We start from the raw sequence: 20746 nt of genomic DNA, 5'->3' as shown, positions 1-20746 counted from the left end.
GTTTGATTACAAATTACAAGAAATGAAAAAAGTAAAGCTCCTAACACATTCCGCACCTGTGGTAATAATAATCAAAGATGCTGAAAAAATGCACAGGACATAGAATGTCACGAGACATTCTATGCTGATTCGGTGCTGTCTTCGTAGCATTATTATTTTTACCGAATCCTTCCTGAGTTTTTTGAAAAATGATTGATTACGCAGCATGTACGATAAATTATTTGTCCAACTTGGTTTAATAATAATCCAGAGACGAGAGCGAGAATTTTTCTTTTTTCCTCTCCAAATTCATAAAAATAAAAACCCAATCAAACAAAGTTGATACGCAAACTTATAGATCACTTTTTGAATGTTTCATATAATTTCGTTACTAAAAATTTTTTAGCAACACAACGACTTTCAGTATCAAATCTAACGGGGCTTTCCAGCATAGCCCAAAATTCTGTTCTCTTATGCACATTACGCTTTGCATTCGTATTTTATTCCATCGTGTGAGTTGCTAAAACTAAATTTTCGATTTGACGAGTGTTAAAAGTAATATTTTTATAGTTTCGTATAATTTCGTTACGCACCTTCTAACACAAAATTAAATTTTAAAGCTATTAACAGACTTGACTTTATGTACACCTATTACCAAATTAAATACAAACACGATAATACAATGAACGCAATGAAGGAGATATTAGGTGAACGTACGCTTCTCACAAATAAGACAATCGATAGCATTTTGTCTGCTTCTCACATCCCCTCGTCAACCGATGGACATTGACAGTTCAACAGCCTCAACAAGTAAGAGGTTCTAGTCGGGAGCTCCCGACTAGGGGATACCCTGAACCCTCTTATTCCAACACCAAATAAATTAATAAAAAAAAGTTCCCTTGGCAGGGCTCGAATTTGCAACTGACCGCATTACTTACTGTCGACTCTACTCAACAGCCACACCAGCAAAAAAAAAATAATAATACTTTCCCCGGTAGGGCTCGAACTCGCGACAGACCGCACCACTTGCTATGCCTCTACTCAGCAGCCACACCAACAATTAAGTACTTATGATAAAAAAAAGGAACTAAAATAACATTACAAAAAAAAGATGCAATTACCATGCTATTAGAATGCGAAGCAGACGCGCATGAATGTGTGTGTGTACATGTATACAGAAATTCTTAATGGTGCTGCCCCATTCAATTGCGCAGTTGCATACAACTTTGGTTTTTCTTAACCGATCTTTATGAAATTTCTACAGTATATCTTATTGTACCAAAAAAAAATCAATTGCATTTAAATTGTGGTTTAAATTCGTTGGTAATAAAAGTTGGTTTATTAACTTGATTTATAGCTCTAAGGTGGTAGCGGGGAGGTGGCGATAGGTATGAAATAAAATATACTTGAAATATCTGCAATATTCTAGAAGCAACATATCATGTTTGGTGGCTCTAGCTCTTATTATTTACCCAATTTGCTAAAAAAAACAGGATGTCGATATCGATTTTTATCGATTGCTTGGAAACGGAATAGAATGTTACTAATGGAAATGCAGAATTTGGTGCTCGCTGTTACCCTTGCAAAAATGAATATCATAAGCCCATATATATTAGATCACGCAGATTTGACATCTGTTTGGGTCGATGAACCCACAGGTACTTCAATAGCTGACCTTATGTCCGATGCGTCCGTGAAAGTATTACAATCTGTTTATCCCCTTCACTTTATCATTAAGTTCCCGAAAATCAAAATGGCTTGCAGAAAGGTGATGCTGTATCCAGTTGCACATGAGAATGCTGTGCTACAAATTGACGACAACATTATAGCTGAGTGCGGAGATCAAGTGCTTGCCCTTAAGAATTGCACTTCCACGCCGGGAGGAACCTTTTGTCAACTTTCACCGACCAGCTCTTGTGCCAGAGAGCTGCATGCTGGTGGCTTGGCAAACTGCCAAATGCAGCCGAGTCACTTAGACCCGATCACATGGGTGGATGACGGAATTCTTATCATCAATAACCGGCCTTCTAAAGTTTGCGTTGACAACCGTACTTTGACTTGGGTTCACGGAACGAATCTAATCACGTTCAATAATTCGGCTCTGATCAACGAAACTAAGTACTTGAATCGCAACAACGTCCAGAGTAAGTTCCCCGGCATCGCGGCATCTCCCCTTCTGAACGTCACCGGCCACCAAGACGTGTTGAGTCTCCCCTACCTTCATCGCCTGAATGAACGTAACCTGGAGATCATCAAGGAAGTCAAGGACGAAATTGGAAGCGTCGACAGCGTGGTAATAGCCTTCTTGTTGGGTGCTGTGTGTTGCACCATAATTTGCGTCGGAGTCACCTACCGTCGGTTCACCAAAAATATGGCATCGGCCAAGGAGATTAAGAAGGTGATCGCCAAGATAGGAACGGCCGACGGCGGCCTTAACTTAAAAGGGGAGCAGTTAACAGAGGCCAACGACACCAGCTCCAGATGCTGACATAGCACTGAGCCGGATGTTCTTACGAGCTAACAGGGGTCAGCAAAATGCAACATAGCACCAGCCGCAGATGCTGACATAGCTCTGGGCCGGATGTTCTTGCACGACGGCAGCGCACGAGGCTAAGCTAAGCATTCTAGCGGCCGTTGTGAAAGCACACAATAGCTTAGGTATTTTTGATCAATCTTTTGTTAATTTAGTTTTTAATTCGACTTTCACTGCGGCACATCGGCCCAGCGACTTCGTGTATAATTTAACTCACTCACTACGGCGTTTCGGCCTAGTGTTTTATAAATAATTATCAAAATTAAGTTCTATCAAAATAATCCGCGAGGACTTATTATTTAAATCCTAATTTATATATGCTCAATGTATATGCTTTAAATGTATGTATATATACATGCTCCCGCTCTGCCGCTGTACTCAGCGACAGAGACTTATATACTAATAATCTAATGTGAGACTTAAGAACGACACATAAGTCGATAAGAAATCATCAACGTCTTAAGACGTTAGGTAATAAACTATTAAAGTCCAACAGTTCGAAAACATTGTCCATATATTAATAGCAAATCCCAAAGACAAATTCATCTTTAGAACGCACTGAGTATTCCCCGTATCCCACCAACATATAGTTCTACAGCTGCAAGACAACATTAAAACTAAGTATATCGCGGCGGTCAGGGAGTGCTCCATTACCAATTTTGGCGCGATCTGCAACAAAACAGCAAAAGGCGAAACCTGCGGTCGAGCGATACACGCTGGAATGACAGCTATCCTAAGGCCCATGATTCAAGTGGACGACGGCGTGATAATTATAAACGACAGCCCAACGTAAATCAGCGCTGACGACAGTCCAGACATCAAAATCGATGGCAACTTTAAATGTTAAAGAAAAGGCCAGTTGTATCGGGATCCAAATTGCTCAATATCACCATTCATGACCTAATACCACACACAACACTAATGCCACAGCAGTTGTTGCTTCCTCATCTATCAGCTCCTTAAGCTGCGACAAGCTTCGTGAAATTACAAGAATCCATCAGCAAATATAACGTAACCGGGGCGCTCACGAACTTAGTGGGGGGATAGCTAACAAACAACCCAGGCTTGTTAGGCCCGTTATATTTATAGCTACCCTCGCATGGGCATTCATTATGAACACTCGATTGTAAAACAATAAATTAATACTATCTCCGACAAATGGCCGTAAAATAATGTTGTTATTATTTGACAAATTATTACACAGCCCAAGACCAGTAATAAAAACGCTAATTCAAGCTTTCCATTCTTATCGTCCTAAGACACTTACGTTCAGTCATAACCCAGATTGGGTCAGAAGACTTATTTAGATTAAACTATAACTCGATGTGACCAGCAGCCTGCCCAGAAGACCTAATTTATATAGTTTCTAATTTATATGAAATAATATTTAGCCTTCCGTATTCTCGGGGGCTAAAACCGCCAACCTCGTACTCAGTGTGCCCAACTGTTGTAATTAACTGCGATCAATTAATTATGTATCGAGGCTATGCCGGCTGTAGCTTATTTCATATTTAATGCCAATTGCAGTTTGTAATTGTCGCTTAGAGCACTAGCTCTTACAAATTAAACATATTCAATATCCGGTAACAGTCATTAATTCATTGTACTCGTTCTTGGGATAAAATGAATAGCCAGATACCTGGAACACGTCACATAGCAACCAACCAACCAACCAACCAACTTGACTATAAGACTAAGAAGACATAATTTAAATACATGTACCAATTTTTGAAGGATTACATAAAGTAGCGCAAGTATATAAAAAAGTAATTTAAATATTTTCAAATTTAAATATTTGCTATAGGGCCTAACTAGTTGACTATTTTAAAGATATATTATCTATGCAATTAGCTTCGATTAATGTTTTGCATGTGCGTGCTGTTGAAATATTGTTATTCCATGTCATCATCATTGATTATAATTCCTTTAATATTGTGCTTTTTGCATTTTTAAGTTTATCAAGTCGTTTAAGTAGATGGTTATTAGCGGTTTCTGCTTCCTCCAAACGTTCCAAAATCTCCCGATGCTGTAAAATACAAATAGGAAAAAAAACATAATGTATATAATAAGGTTAATAAAATAATTAATGAGACAACTGATACAGGAATTCTTACATACAGTTATACAGCATTGTTTATAAGTGAAAGCTGGGAACAGTAGATGTGGGTTGGCTCCTGTGCCCACATAATGCAGGAATGCCAACCCCTGTATTGTGATTAAATATCGGCTGAATCTTATTTTCTACACTCATTGCAACAAAATCAACCACGCATCTATCCTATGAATATAATGACACACTATCAAACGATATCAGGGAGTGAAACATCAAGGGTATAAAACAAATGAGAGTAACACACTATGAATACTATGTATGCCATTTTTTTAATAACGGGGAAACTCAAACCCTAGCAGACTACTCTGCCACGCTTTTGATTTTAACACCGCAGAAGTCGCTAGGGGCTCATATTTTAGTACAAAACAACAAAGGGGCCACTGAGAGATTGCAAAATGTGACTTACTGTCTACTTTCTAAAACCCTGAACCCGTTGATAATTGGTGAAAAGAGTATAAAAGGTTTGTGAAAATATACTTAACAAGCAGACCAAAGTATCTTCTAGCCCATATATAAGTTAATGCATTTGGCTAGCTATAAGTCAATTCCGACTAGATTCACAATTAGAACTCCTTTCTGTATGATCAACTTCGCATGCGCGGCTACAACAGTACAGCCGCGCGTCAGAAACAAAGTTGTCATCTGCGCTTCCATGCACTGGTTGTCTGAAATACAATCCGCTTGGACTTAATGCTCTATCAGCGAATATATGTTACATGTCTAGGTTTGCCTTAAGAACATTTTTATACCTAGCTTACGTTTAACTTAAACAATAAATCAGTCACTAAACGGCTTGTAACTTTTATAGCCTAGTGACCCTTCAAAATTTAACATTTTTTACGTGTGTTTAAAAACCAACAAACGTAACATACAATGATATCCTTATGAAAAATGGTGAACAAAAGGATTTAGTAGCCGGGTTAGACAAAGATTCTGTGAACCAAGGCCAGTTTAAAAAAAAAAAAAAAAACAAGTAAACGTGACAATAAATGCTCCGTTTGGCGATTCCAATATAAAGCCCCTACTCGTGTTTACGGTTATTACTGCACTTTCCAGTTAGGCCAAAACGTTTGATTAAAAATTACAAAAAATGAAAAAAGTAAAGCTCCTAACACATTCCGCACCTGTGGTAATAATAATCAAAGATGCTGAAAAAATGCACAGGACATAGAATGTCACGAGACATTCTATGCTGATTCGGTGCTGTCTTCGTAGCATTATTATTTTTACCGAATCCTTCCTGAGTTTTTTGAAAAATGATTGATTACGCAGCATGTACGATAAATTATTTGTCCAACTTGGTTAAATAATAATCCAGAGACGAGAGCGAGAATTTTTCTTTTTTCCTCTCCAAATTCATAAAAATAAAAACCCAATCAAACAAAGTTGATACGCAAACTTATAGATCACTTTTTGAATGTTTCATATAATTTCGTTACTAAAAATTTTTTAGCAACACAACGACTTTCAGTATCAAATCTAACGGGGCTTTCCAGCATAGCCCAAAATTCTGTTCTCTTATGCACATTACGCTTTGCATTCGTATTTTATTCCATCGTGTGAGTTGCTAAAACTAAATTTTCGATTTGACGAGTGTTAAAAGTAATATTTTTATAGTTTCGTATAATTTCGTTACGCACCTTCTAACACAAAATTAAATTTTAAAGCTATTAACAGACTTGACTTTATGTACACCTATTACCAAATTAAATACAAACACGATAATACAATGAACGCAATGAAGGAGATATTAGGTGAACGTACGCTTCTCACAAATAAGACAATCGATAGCATTTTGTCTGCTTCTCACATCCCCTCGTCAACCGATGGACATTGACAGTTCAACAGCCTCAACAAGTAAGAGGTTCTAGTCGGGAGCTCCCGACTAGGGGATACCCTGAACCCTCTTATTCCAACACCAAATAAATTAATAAAAAAAAGTTCCCTTGGCAGGGCTCGAATTTGCAACTGACCGCATTACTTACTGTCGACTCTACTCAACAGCCACACCAGCAAAAAAAAAATAATAATACTTTCCCCGGTAGGGCTCGAACTCGCGACAGACCGCACCACTTGCTATGCCTCTACTCAGCAGCCACACCAACAATTAAGTACTTATGATAAAAAAAAGGAACTAAAATAACATTACAAAAAAAAGATGCAATTACCATGCTATTAGAATGCGAAGCAGACGCGCATGAATGTGTGTGTGTACATGTATACAGAAATTCTTAATGGTGCTGCCCCATTCAATTGCGCAGTTGCATACAACTTTGGTTTTTCTTAACCGATCTTTATGAAATTTCTACAGTATATCTTATTGTACCAAAAAAAAAAATCAATTGCATTTAAATTGTGGTTTAAATTCGTTGGTAATAAAAGTTGGGTTATTAACTTGATTTATAGCTCTAAGGTGGTAGCGGGGAGGTGGCGATAGGTATGAAATAAAATATACTTGAAATATCTGCAATATTCTAGAAGCAACATATCATGTTTGGTGGCTCTAGCTCTTATTATTTACCCAATTTGCTAAAAAAACAGGATGTCGATATCGATTTTTATCGATTGCTTGGAAACGGAATAGAATGTTACTAATGGAAATGCAGAATTTGGTGCTCGCTGTTACCCTTGCAAAAATGAATATCATAAGCCCATATATATTAGATCACGCAGATTTGACATCTGTTTGGGTCGATGAACCCACAGGTACTTTAATAGCTGACCTTATGTCCGTTGCGTCCATGAAAGTATTACAATCTGTTTATCCCCTTCACTTTATCATTAAGTTCCCGAAAATCAAAATGGCTTGCAGAAAAGTGATGCTGTATCCAGTTGCACATGAGAATGCTGTGCTACAAATTGACGACAACATTATAGCTGAGTGCGGAGATCAAGTGCTTGCCCTTAAGAATTGCACTTCCACGCCGGGAGGAACCTTTTGTCAACTTTCACCGACCAGCTCTTGTGCCAGAGAGCTGCATGCTGGTGGCTTGGCAAACTGCCAAATGCAGCCGAGTCACTTAGACCCGATCACATGGGTGGATGACGGAATTCTTATCATCAATAACCGGCCTGCTAAAGTTTGCGTTGACAACCGTACTGAGACTTGGGTTCACGGAACGAATCTAATCACGTTCAATAATTCGGCTCTGATCAACGAAACTAAGTACTTGAATCGCAACAACGTCCAGAGTAAGTTCCCCGGCATCGCGGCATCTCCCCTTCTGAACGTCACCGGCCACCAAGACGTGTTGAGTCTCCCCTACCTTCATCGCCTGAATGAACGTAACCTGGAGATCATCAAGGAAGTCAAGGACGAAATTGGAAGCGTCGACAGCATGGTAATAGCCTTCTTGTTGGGTGCTGTGTGTTGCACCATAATTTGCGTCGGAGTCACCTACCGTCGGTTCACCAAAAATATGGCATCGGCCAAGGAGATTAAGAAGGTGATCGCCAAGATAGGAACGGCCGAGGGCGGCCTTAACTTAAAAAGGGAGCAGTTAACAGAGGCCAACGACACCAGCTCCAGATGCTGATATAGCACTGAGCCGGATGTTCTTACGAGCTAACAGGGGTCAGCAAAATGCAACATAGCACCAGCCGCAGATGCTGACATAGCTCTGGGCCGGATGTTCTTGCACGACGGCAGCGCACTAGGCTAAGCTAAGCATTCTAGCGGCCGTTGTGAAAGCACACAATAGCTTAGGTATTTTTTATCAATCTTTTGTTAATTTAGTTTTTAATTCGACTTTCACTGCGGCACATCGGCCCAGCGACTTCGTGTATAATTTAACTCACTCACTACGGCGTTTCGGCCTAGTGTTTTATAAATCATTATCAAAATTAAGTTCTATCAAAATAATCCGCGAGGACTTATTATTTAAATCCTAATTTATATATGCTCAATGTATATGCTTTAAATGTATGTATATATACATGCTCCCGCTCTGCCGCTGTACTCAGCGACAGAGACTTATATACTAATAATCTAATGTGAGACTTAAGAACGACACATAAGTCGATAAGAAATCATCAACGTCTTAAGACGTTAGGTAATAAACTATTAAAGTCCAACAGTTCGAAAACATTGTCCATATATTAATAGCAAATCCCAAAGACAAATTCATCTTTAGAACGCACTGAGTATTCCCCGTATCCCACCAACATATAGTTCTACAGCTGCAAGACAACATTAAAACTAAGTATATCGCGGCGGTCAGGGAGTGCTCCATTACCAATTTTGGCGCGATCTGCAACAAAACAGCAAAAGGCGAAACCTGCGGTCGAGCGATACACGCTGGAATGACAGCTATCCTAAGGCCCATGATTCAAGTGGACGACGGCGTGATAATTATAAACGACAGCCCAACGTAAACCAGCGCTGACGACAGTCCAGACATCAAAATCGATGGCAACTTTAAATGTTAAAGAAAAGGCCAGTTGTATCGGGATCCAAATTGCTCAATATCACCATTCATGACCTAATACCACACACAACACCAATGCCACAGCAGTTGTTGCTTCCTCATCTATCAGCTCCTTAAGCTGCGACAAGTTTCGAGAAATTACAAGAATCCATCAGCAAATATAACGTAACCAGGGCGCTCACGAACTTAGTGGGGGGATAGCTAACAAACAACCCAGGCTTGTTAGGCCCGTTATATTTATAGCTACCCTCGCATGGGCATTCATTATGAACACTCGATTGTAAAACAATAAATTAATACTATCTCCGACAAATGGCCGTAAAATAATGTTGTTATTATTTGACAAATTATTACACAGCCCAAGGCCAGTAATAAAAACGCTAATTCAAGCTTTCCATTCTAATCGTCCTAAGACACTTACGTTCAGTCATAACCCAATCTGGCCAGAAGACTTATTTAGATTAAACTATAACTCGATGTGACCAGCAGCCTGCCAGAAGACCTAATTTATATAGTTTCTAATTTATATGAAATAATATTTAGCCTTCCGTATTCTCGGGGGCTAAAACCGCCAACCTCGTACTCAGTGTGCCCCACTGTTGTAATTAACTGCGATCAATTAATTATGTATCGAGGCTATGCCGGCTGTAGCTTATTTCATATTTAATGCCAATTGCAGTTTGTAATTGTCGCTTAGAGCACTAGCTATTACAAATAAAACATATTCAATATCCGGTAACAGCCATTAATTCATTGTACTCGTTCTTGGGATAAAATGAATAGCCAGATACCTGGAACACGTCACATAGCAACCAACCAACCAACCAACCAACTTGACTATAAGACTAAGAAGACATAATTTAAATACATGTACCAATTTTTGAAGGATTACATAAAGTAGCGCAAGTATATAAAAAAGTAATTTAAATATTTTCAAATTTAAATATTTGCTATAGGGCCTAACTAGTTGACTATTTTAAAGATATATTATCTATGCAATTAGCTTCGATTAATGTTTTGCATGTGCGTGCTGTTGAAATATTGTTATTCCATGTCATCATCATTGATTATAATTCCTTTAATATTGTGCTTTTTGCATTTTTAAGTTTATCAAGTCGTTTAAGTAGATGGTTATTAGCGGTTTCTGCTTCCTCCAAACGTTCCAAAATCTCCCGATGCTGTAAAATACAAATAGGAAAAAAACATAATGTATATAATAAGGTTAATAAAATAATTAATAGGACAACTGATACAGGAATTCTTACATACAGTTATACAGCATTGTTTATAAGTGAAAGCTGGGATGTGGGTTGGCTCCTGTGCCCACATAATGCAGGAATGCCAACCCCTGTATTGTGATTAAATATCGGCTGAATCTTATTTTCTACACTCATTGCAACAAAATCAACCACGCATCTATCCTATGAATATAATGACACACTATCAAACGATATCAGGGAGTGAAACATCAAGGGTATAAAACAAATGAGAGTAACACACTATGAATACTATGTATGCCATTTTTTTAATAACGGGGAAACTCAAACCCTAGCAGACTACTCTGCCACGCTTTTGATTTTAACACCGCAGAAGTCGCTAGGGGCTCATATTTTAGTACAAAACAACAAAGGGGCCACTGAGAGATTGCAAAATGTGACTTACTGTCTACTTTCTAAAACCCTGAACCCGTTGATAATTGGTGAAAAGAGTATAAAAGGTTTGTGAAAATATACTTAACAAGCAGACCAAAGTATCTTCTAGCCCATATATAAGTTAATACATTTGGCTAGCTATAAGTCAATTCCGATCTAGTCGGACACAATGAGAACTCCTTTCTGTATGATCAACTTCGCATGCGCGGCTACAACAGTACAGCCGCGCGTCAGAAACAAAGTTGTCATCAGCGCTTCCATGCACTGGTTGTCTGAAATACAATCCGCTTGGACTTAATGCTCTATCAGCGAATATATGTTACATGTCTAGGTTTGCCTTAAGAACATTTTTATACCTAGCTTACGTTTAACTTAAACAATAAATCAGTCACTAAACGGCTTGTAACTTTTATAGCCTAGTGACCCTTCAAAATTTAACATTTTTTACGTGTGTTTAAAAACCAACAAACGTAACATACAATGATATCCTTATGAAAAATGGTGAACAAAAGGATTTAGTAGCCGGGTTAGACAAAGATTCTGTGAACCAAGGCCAGTTTAAAAAAAAAAAAAAAAACAAGTAAACGTGACAATAAATGCTCCGTTTGGCGATTCCAATATAAAGCCCCTACTCGTGTTTACGGTTATTACTGCACTTTCCAGTTAGGCCAAAACGTTTGATTAAAAATTACAAAAAATGAAAAAAGTAAAGCTTCTAACACATTCCGCACCCGCGGTAATAATAATCAAAGATGCTGAAAAAATGCACAGGACATAGAATGTCACGAGACATTCTATGCTGATTCGGTGCTGTCTTCGTAGCATTATTATTTTTACCGAATCCTTCCTGAATTTTTGAAAAATGATTGATTACGCAGCATGTACGATAAATTATTTGTCCAACTTGGTTAAATAATAATCCAGAGGCGAGAGCGAGAATTTTTTTTTTTTCCTCTCCAATCAAACGCAACCCCCGCAGAATTTTAATGAATTATTCCTAAAAATAAAAAACCCAATCAAACAAAGTTGATACGCAAACTTATAGATCACTTTTTGAATGTTTCGTATAATTTCGTTACTAAACATTTTTTAGCAACACAACGACTTTCAGTATCAAATCTAACGGGGCTTTTCCAGCATAGCCCAAAATTCTGTTCTCTTATGCACATTACGCTTTGCGAGAGATTTCTCAGTTGAGAGTGATTGACGTGTTTTACTTGTGCTCCAAGATTTTTATATATTTTTGCGCTTTTATCCTGCTTTTTATTTCAAAACTTTGCATTTTTCGTTGCTTTATTTAAAAAGCTTTTATAAACTGTGCAAAGTGTTATCTGTTGTGCAGCGTGTCTGTTAATTATTACATTTTATAAAACGCGGCGTCAGTTCCGTGTTTGTTGTTATTGGCTGTTTTAAGTCTATTGCCTTTGTGCTCCCCTGTGAATACACTTGTTTGTGCGTGTGTTCGCTGCATACTTTCTGCTTGTCCATCGCGCTCTCACAAATTTCTTTCTATTGCTTTTCGCACCAAACAATTTGTCTGTGTACGAATAATTGTTTTTTGAGTGTTTACTTGTGCACCGTTTTCGTTTCGTTTTGCTCTGCGCTCTCGCAAGTTGCTTGTGCATTTAATAATTATGTCGTGCTGTAAGAAACCGTGCACGTTCAAGCAGGCTGACGATTCTGCGTTGCCGCAATTTGTTAATTGCTGGCTGTGTGAGAATATGATGCATGCTAAATGTGCAGGTCTCACTGGGCGTGTTTGCGACAAGATCGCTGCTATTGCCAAGAAGGGCTGCGGTGGCTTGCGTTGGTCGTGCCCAGAATGCATCGACAAGCAAATTGATTTCTCCAGAATGTATGTGAGAAGTCAATTCTTAAAATTAAATAATGTGGCTAAGCAGCTCTCGAGTAATTTTGACTCGAGTTTCGAGTTGCTAGGCAAATATAAATTTGAGTCCCCAACCAATCGCCGGTTGGAGCCTCAACTTTTGCAATTGCCCTCTACGTCTGTTCAGACACCTACGACTTTCTTGTCCCTTCCTAGCAACTTGGAGGTATCTCCAATGTTGTCTTTATCGCCTTCTCCAAGCGACTGTCCAATTACCCCGGCTTCAAGCCCTCTACTAGACCCAGTAGAGCCCGTATCTGATTCCGTCCCAATTAATCAAACTGCCTCAGCCCCGTCAGCTCCTGGCCGCAAAGGTAGACCTGCGCGCAATCTTGCCCAGATTGTTAAAAACAATCATTGTGCCTCGTTAGCTCCTCCAACTCCTGTATTACCTACAGCCCCATCAGCGCCTACTTTAACGGTAGTTGCCCCTCGTAGGCAAGTTTTTGTGTCTCGACTTTCGTCGGACACCACTTCTGAGTCATTGGCAGCCTATATTGCTAGCAAATCTTCTGCTAGCGTGTCAATAACTAAATTTAATTTCTCCACCCCTCGTGAAATATCATCATTCAAAATAAATGTTTCACATGATATGTTCCCAATCATTTGTGATCCCAAATTTTGGCCACCACACATGATTGTTCATGAGTTCAAGCCTAAAAAGCGTAACCAGCCTGTCACCCTTCCAGTCCCTTCAATACAGGGTACCATTTCTGCCCCAAAAAACTAGCTTCATCTTCTGGCCAAATCTTTATTCATTATCAGAATGTCAGAGGTCTCACTTCAAAGCTAAAAAATCTTTTTATTGCCAGCACTTCCTTCGATTCGGACATAATAGCATTTTCAGAAACATGGTTAAACTCAACCATATCTGATTTTGAGATATTACCGAATAACTTTATTTTGTTTAGAAATGATCGGCCGACTCGAGGTGGTGGGGTGTTAATTGCCGTTAAAGCCACTCTCCAGTCTGAACTATTCTGTTTTAGTACGCCTACTGACGCTGAGATTGTCTCAGTTAAGGTGTCTTTTCCTACACGGAATATCTATGTAACATGCTCTTATGTCCCACCTTCTTCTGATATTCAAGTTTATATGAATCATATTACTTGTATTAAAGAAGTTTCTTCACACGTGCGGGATAATGACCTATTATTGGTGTTGGGTGATTTTAATTTGCCGAACATCTCTTGGTCATTATTCACTGCTGAAAATTATCTAGTGCCCTCAGCACAGCACGATTTTTTAGACTGCATGCTTGATCTTTCGTTGTTTCAAATCAATTCAATTTCTAATCATATGAATAGAACACTTGACCTTGTATTTGTTAACGACTACCTTATTTCTAATGTGTCTAGGTCACCTCCTTTATCTCTTCCTGAGGATGTCTATCATCCAACTTTAGAGATTGCAATGCTAAATTGTAATCCTTCCATTTCGTGCTCATCAGCCAATAAGCCCCGCTATTGCTTTCGCAAAGGAAATTATTCCTTGCTGAATCAGCTTATTTATTCAACCGATTGGTCTTTCTTATATGACTCAGTTGATATGAATACAGCCATTAATTCTTTTTATATCACCCTAAACTCCCTCTTAGATGTGTGTATTCCTAAGTCAATTCCTTCGACTACTTTTTCAAAACCACCCTGGTTTACTCCCAGATTATCATATCTAAAAAATGTAAAATCCAAATATTTTAAAAAGTTTAAAAAGTCTGGTTCGTGTACAGACTTGGCTAAATATTCCATAGCCAAGTCGAACTTCTTTCTTCTTAATTCTCAATGCTATGAGAATTATCTAATTCGTTGTAAAAGGCAATTCGCCCGAAATCCGAGACAGTTTTATAATTTTGTAAACTTGAAGCGTAAGTCTTCAAGTTTGCCATCTTCTTTTTTTCTTGGTATGGATAAAGCTAGCAATGACACTGATTCTGCTAACCTCTTTGCTAATTTTTTCCAATCAACTTACTCTTCAGTCTGTCCTAATACTAATTCTTACCCTTATACTATTTCCTCCGCTAGTTCTATACCTCCCCCCATTATTTCACACTCCTCTCTCCTATTAGCTATAAACTCTCTAAAATCTTCTTACTCTCCTGGGCCGGACAATATTCCTAGTTGTCTACTCAAGGAGTGTAGTTCTTCCCTTTTCTATACATTGCTAAAGCTTTTTAATATATCCCTTGAAACTTCTGTCTTTCCATCTCTTTGGAAAGAATCTTATATCATTCCTCTTCACAAGAAAGGTGGGAAGTCTGATATACAAAATTACAGGGGCATTGCAAAACTGTCTGCTATTCCTAAATTATTTGAAAAAATAATCACTTCGAATTTGCAGCATTTCTGCAAATCAGTTGTTTCCCCTGTTCAACATGGATTCGTAAAGAATCGGTCAACTACGACCAATCTGCTTAAGTTTACTTCCTTGGTAAATGATGCTTTCCTTTCGAAAATGCAAACTGATGTCATTTACACTGACTTCAGTAAGGCGTTTGACTCTGTGCAACATGACATTTTACTTTTTAAACTTGACCGAATAGGTTTCCCTCTGTCCCTTTTACTTTGGATTAATTCATATTTAAAAGGTAGGACCCAAAGAGTAATACTGAGGTTGACTACCTCTAAAAGGGTTCACGTTACTTCTGGTGTTCCTCAAGGTAGTCATCTTGGACCTTTACTCTTTACACTTTTTATAAATGATCTTCCCTCTGTTATATCACATGCTCGTGTACTCATGTATGCGGACGATGTCAAACTTTTTCTATCATACACTAACCCCCTACATCATTCTCGTCTACAAGACGATTTGAACGCTATGCAACTTTGGTGTTCGGCCAATCAATTGCATCTAAATTGTTCAAAGTGTATGTTTATGACTTTTAATGGTACTACACCTTATCTTGTCAGTTATACAATCGACAATATCCCTTTGCAACGTATACTAACAGTTAAGGATCTAGGCGTTATTTTTGATTCTAAACTCTGTTTCAATCTTCATATAGATACCATTGTTAATGAGGCAAAAGGTGTACTTGGATTCATTAAACGATGGTCTAAAGAGTTTAACGATCCTTTTATAACAAAACTTCTGTACATCTCTCTTGTTCGCCCTATCCTTGAATACTGCTCTTGCATCTGGTCTCCACAGTATTTCAACAGCCAGGATCGTATTGAATCTGTTCAGAAGCAATTTCTGCTTTTTGCCTTAGGAGGTTTAAATTGGGACCCTAATCTTCGGTTGCCGTCCTACTCCAGCAGACTGCTTCTTCTCAACCTTCCGTCGTTAATCAACCGTAGGACAATTCTCGGTGTTGTCCTTCTACATAAGTTGATTATTGGCGACATTGATTCTCCTTTTCTGCTAGGGCGTCTTCAATTCTCTGTTCCGGCTAGACCAACCAGAAATTATCGCCCCTTATTACTATCTACGTGCACAACTGATTACGCTATGCACAATTCTTTTCGCGTGCTATGTAAAAATTATAATAGTTTGCATCACGTTTTCTCTACCGAACTGTCTCTACCCCTAATAAAATCGTTGCTTTCAGGATACCTTCGGGAAGTCGCTGACCATTCCCAGCTATGAGCAGGGGCATAGCTAGCCGGACAGGCTGAAAAATTTTCCCCCACCGTGTCGGCGATTTCCCATTACTTTTCTCTTTGTCCTATCCACTTAACACTCTTTATCTAACTTACATTGCTTTACTTTATTAACAATTTTCTTACTTTCTTTTTTCCTATTTATTGTATTTTCTTTATTAATATAGCAAAAATTTCACTTGAGATCACTTTTTTCCTACTTACAACCTTCTGCTTAGATGTAGGCTCTAATAGCGTCACTGACAAAATAAGCTGTGAAAAGGGGCACAGCTGGCCGGACTGGCAAATAAAACACCTCCATCGGTCGGTGATGCTATTTAGAAAATTGTATCCTTTAACTAGGCTTTTAGCATATAATTATATTGTACAATCTTTTGAATAATGAGGAAGACACTCGTTTTGTCGACCATTAATAAATAAATAAATAAAAATAAGCATCAATTCCTATTTTATTCCATCGTGTGAGTTGCTAAAACTACATTTTCGATTTGACGAGTGTTTAAAGTAATATTTTTATAGTTTCGTATAATTTCGTTGGGCACCTCCTAACACAAAACTAAATTTTAAAGCTATTAACAGACTTGACTTTATGTACACCTATTACCAAATTAAATACAAACACGATAATACAATGAACGCAATGAAGGAGATATTAGGTAAACTTACGCTTCTCACAAATAAAACAATCGATAGCATTTTGTCTGCTTCTCACATCCCCTCGTCAACCGATGGACATTGACAGTTCAACAGCCTCAAAAGTAAGAGGTTCTAGTCGGGAGCTCCCGACTAGGGGATACCCCGAACCCTCTTATTCCAACACCAAATAAATTAATAAAAAAAAAGTTTCCTTGGCAGGGCTCGAATTTGCAACTGACCGCATTACTTACTGTCGACTCCACTCAACAGCCACACCAGCAAAAAAAAAAAAAATAATACTTTCCCCAGTAGAACTCGAACTCGTGACAGACCGCACCACTTGCTATGCCTATACTCAGCAGCCACACCAACAATTAAGTACTTATGATAAAAAAGGAACTAAAATAACATTACAAAAAAATATGCAATTACCATGCTATTAGAATGCGAAGCAGACGCGCATGAATGTGTGTGTGTACTTGTATACAGAAATTCTTAATGCTGCTGCCCCATTCAATTGCGCAGTTGCATACAACTTTGGTTTTTCGTAACCGATCTTTATGAAATTTTCTACAGTATATCTTATTGTACCATAGAATATTTGTGTATTCTGAAAAAATCAATTGCATTTAAATTGTGGTTTAAATTGGTTGGCAATAAAAGTTAACTTGATTTATAGCTCTAAGGTGGTAGCGGGGAGGTGGCGATTGGTATGAAATAAAATATACTTGAAATATCTGCAATATTCTAGAAGCAACATATCATGTTTGGTGGCTCTTGCTCTTATTATTTACCCAATTTGCTTAAAAAAACAGGATGTCGATATCGATTTTTATCGATTGCTTGGAAACGGAGTAAGTTATCGATCATCGGAAGCAAACTCGATCTGCGCGGGAACTAGGAGCATTTCCATTTAAAATTTGAAGTCTCTAGCTCTTATAGTTTCTGAGATCCTTTGGCTCGTACATACGGACGGACGGACGAACGGACAGACGGACGGACGGACGGACAGACAGGCGGACATGGCTAGATCGACTCGGCTATTGATGCTGATCAAGAATATATATACTTTATGGGGTCGGAGATACTTCCTTCTGCCTGTTACATACATTTGGATTTTGCACAAATACAATATACCCTTATACCCATTTTTAATGGGTTTGGGGTATAAAAAGGAAAAAATGGCACAGGTGCTTGGTTAAGTTACTTCATTCCTTGAACTCTGCTAAAGTGTTGCACGTTTTTAACACGACTTCCACATTGTTTATAGTCACATATTTGTCAATCGATACTCAATAAAATCAACGCTACATTGGGTTTAAAGATAAACATTATAAGCGGAATCCGGACCTGAAAAATCAGGTTTTTAAGCTTAATGTTTTTCACGCTGGCTTCATTATGCTGAGCATTCTCCAGGTAATGGGGTCATAACCAAATATGACCTTCGAGTTATCTTGAAATGTAATAGTATTTTCTTAATTGGAGAATAAAAATAATATTAATTAAATTTAAAGAAATGATGTAAATATTTGCATCGACTTAGAAATACATATTTTCTGCGGAGCCAACCTCAGTACACAAAATGCATTCATATATCAACACAAATTTGGGATAGGTCATGATCTGCGTAAGAAAACTAACAAAATTAATTTCTTGCCAGCTAAAGCCAGAGCAGTTAATAACAACACATACATACACACTTTATAGTTCTTATGCATGCATAATTCACGCATACAACGAAAGGTGCACGCACGCTATTGGCTGAGACAAGAACTTTTCTCGAGCATACACTGTCCAAAAAGAAAAGTGAAATCAATCTATGTGTGCTCTTTTCTTAACATAGTTATTGCGCAAGAAGCGCCTTGTGTAAAAATTATATAAGTTCTTAAATTTTCCTGTAAAATTAATCGTTAATATCTAGGGTAATATATCATTTAAATAAAGCATGCATTTCATGGATAAAGCACAAGCACTTTGCGTCGATCGTAAGTTCTAAACGTTTTTGCTCAATGTACTTCGAAAACGAAGCGACGCAAAGCAGCATCGACCAGCTTTGCTGAAAGCAGGCTACTTACTTCGTAGCTCGTGTCAGCATCAGCAAGCCGCGACGTCGGCATTCGTTCGTCTGGTCTTTGGAGAACGAACAGCCAGTCGGCAGGTATGCCCTACGAAGCCGAAAAGGCCAGATGAAAGGCGAGGCTAGAAATTTTGCGTCGCATTCAAATGTATGGACGTTACTCATCTTAGTGCTTATATTGTCTTCGGTAGAATGCTGTATCCACGCACTGCACCATCTCAAATCTTAGTTTCAGGCATATCTTCGATAAAGGCTGTATCTACACAGGGTTTTGGTGAGCTTCACTTGAAATCAAGGATATCGGACGACACACTAGACGCTCACATCAACATTGGTTAGGGACAAGATCAATGCATCTGCACTGGAGAACTTCGATGATGTTCTGCTGGCAGATCCGACGTATAACATTTCCAATAGAAACTAGACACACATGGCAATGTTATTCCAATTTCGACGGTATTTCTATGGGTGATCACCGCCATTACCAGCTCGATCATAGCAGCTGCCACCACGCTGCTTACTACAGTTGACATCAATGTCTCATTCCAAGAATTCTGGGACTCGGACAACAAGGAGCAACACGATTTAAAGCTGTACAACGACGACTACTTAAAGATGAATACCTGTGATACCGGTTTGTTAATTTTATGGAAGACTATGGGAGGCCAGGCCACATGCGGGAACTCAACCCAAACGAGATATATGTACATCTGAGTTAATGGATCTTTTCAACATTGTGACGGTCATGCCAAAGACAAAATAAATGCTAAGATAAGTAACATTCACACATTTTCATTTGCATTTCCCACTTTAAATTGGTCGGCTCTTCGCTCTCCGAAGCCCAGACGAACGAATGTCGGAGTTGCGGCTTGTTGATGCTGACACAAACGACGAGGTCAGTCGGCAGTCTGCCTTCAGCAAAGCTGGTCGATGCTTTGCGTCGCTTCGTGTTCGAAGTACATTGAGCGAAAAAGTTATAATCTTTGTTTGTTATAATAAAGTTATAAAAAGTTATAATCTTTTGCTATATCCATGAAATTCATGCTTTATTTGAAAGATGCATTACCCTAGATACTATTGATAAGTTTTACAAGCAAATTTAAAAGTTTTTATCACAAAGCGCTCCTTTTGCAATATCAATGATTAGAAAATATCCCACGTTGATTGCTTTTACTTATTTTTGAACAGTATGCTAGAAAGATGAACTTGCCTCAGCCAATGGTGTGCAAGCACCTATGTTTGTATGTGTTAATTATGCATATATGTTTTTTATTTACTGCACTGGCTTTTGCTGGTAATATCCAAACGCAGCAAGTTAGAAGACTGATGAGATGATGGTTTAACAAAATCTTCAATTGAAGTTAAGCTTCTCCAGCGCGGAGATGAACTGGTACAACGTACGCCCCAAGAACAGCTCGAATTGGGAAAATGGTTTTCAAAAGGGATACGCATTGACACTATTAAAACAAGCTCAAATGTAAATATAAGCAGCCAGCCCGAAACGACAGATAATATCTGACGGAGATTGCAGTTTTAATCAGATTTTATTTCAAGTAACAGAGCTGCATAACTTGAATGGGGATTCTCAGCTCTCACCGAATTTGGCAACGCAATGGCAAATATATCGCATGGATATAATTGCGTTGAATTTAATATTGCATAACCACCTCTGGATGTGCCCGTTGGAGCAAGCCCCAAATATCACTTGTTCATCGGTATAGTAGCATCAGTTGGGATCAAACAAAAAAGTATCATAAAAACGATTTCTCCAATACTCCGTACATTCGGTTGGTGTTTTACAAAAAATTTCAGCTTGCTGGATTTTAAAGTTTGGGCTATGCG

The 20746-nt window shown here is 38.4% G+C and overlaps 1 protein-coding gene across 1 annotated transcript in view; it reads right to left on the bottom strand.

The window, feature by feature from the left end:
* The window catches only part of LOC6635287 (leucine-rich repeat flightless-interacting protein 2), an 82524-nt gene that overhangs the window by 7292 nt on the left and 54486 nt on the right, over positions 1-20746 (bottom strand). The window contains exons 6-7 of the mRNA XM_032433413.2: positions 6266-10230; positions 573-4538 (exon numbers count right to left, since the gene is read on the bottom strand). Coding sequence (XP_032289304.1) covers positions 10120-10230 — 111 coding nt within the window. The 3' untranslated portion in view covers positions 573-4538; positions 6266-10119. The remainder of the gene's footprint in view (positions 1-572; positions 4539-6265; positions 10231-20746) is intronic.

The sequence above is a fragment of the Drosophila virilis genome, unplaced genomic scaffold (assembly GCF_030788295.1).
Source record: "Drosophila virilis strain 15010-1051.87 unplaced genomic scaffold, Dvir_AGI_RSII-ME tig00001758, whole genome shotgun sequence".
In the NCBI taxonomy this organism is placed as follows: domain Eukaryota; kingdom Metazoa; phylum Arthropoda; class Insecta; order Diptera; family Drosophilidae; genus Drosophila; species Drosophila virilis.
This window is presented reverse-complemented; position numbering and strand designations above follow the sequence as displayed.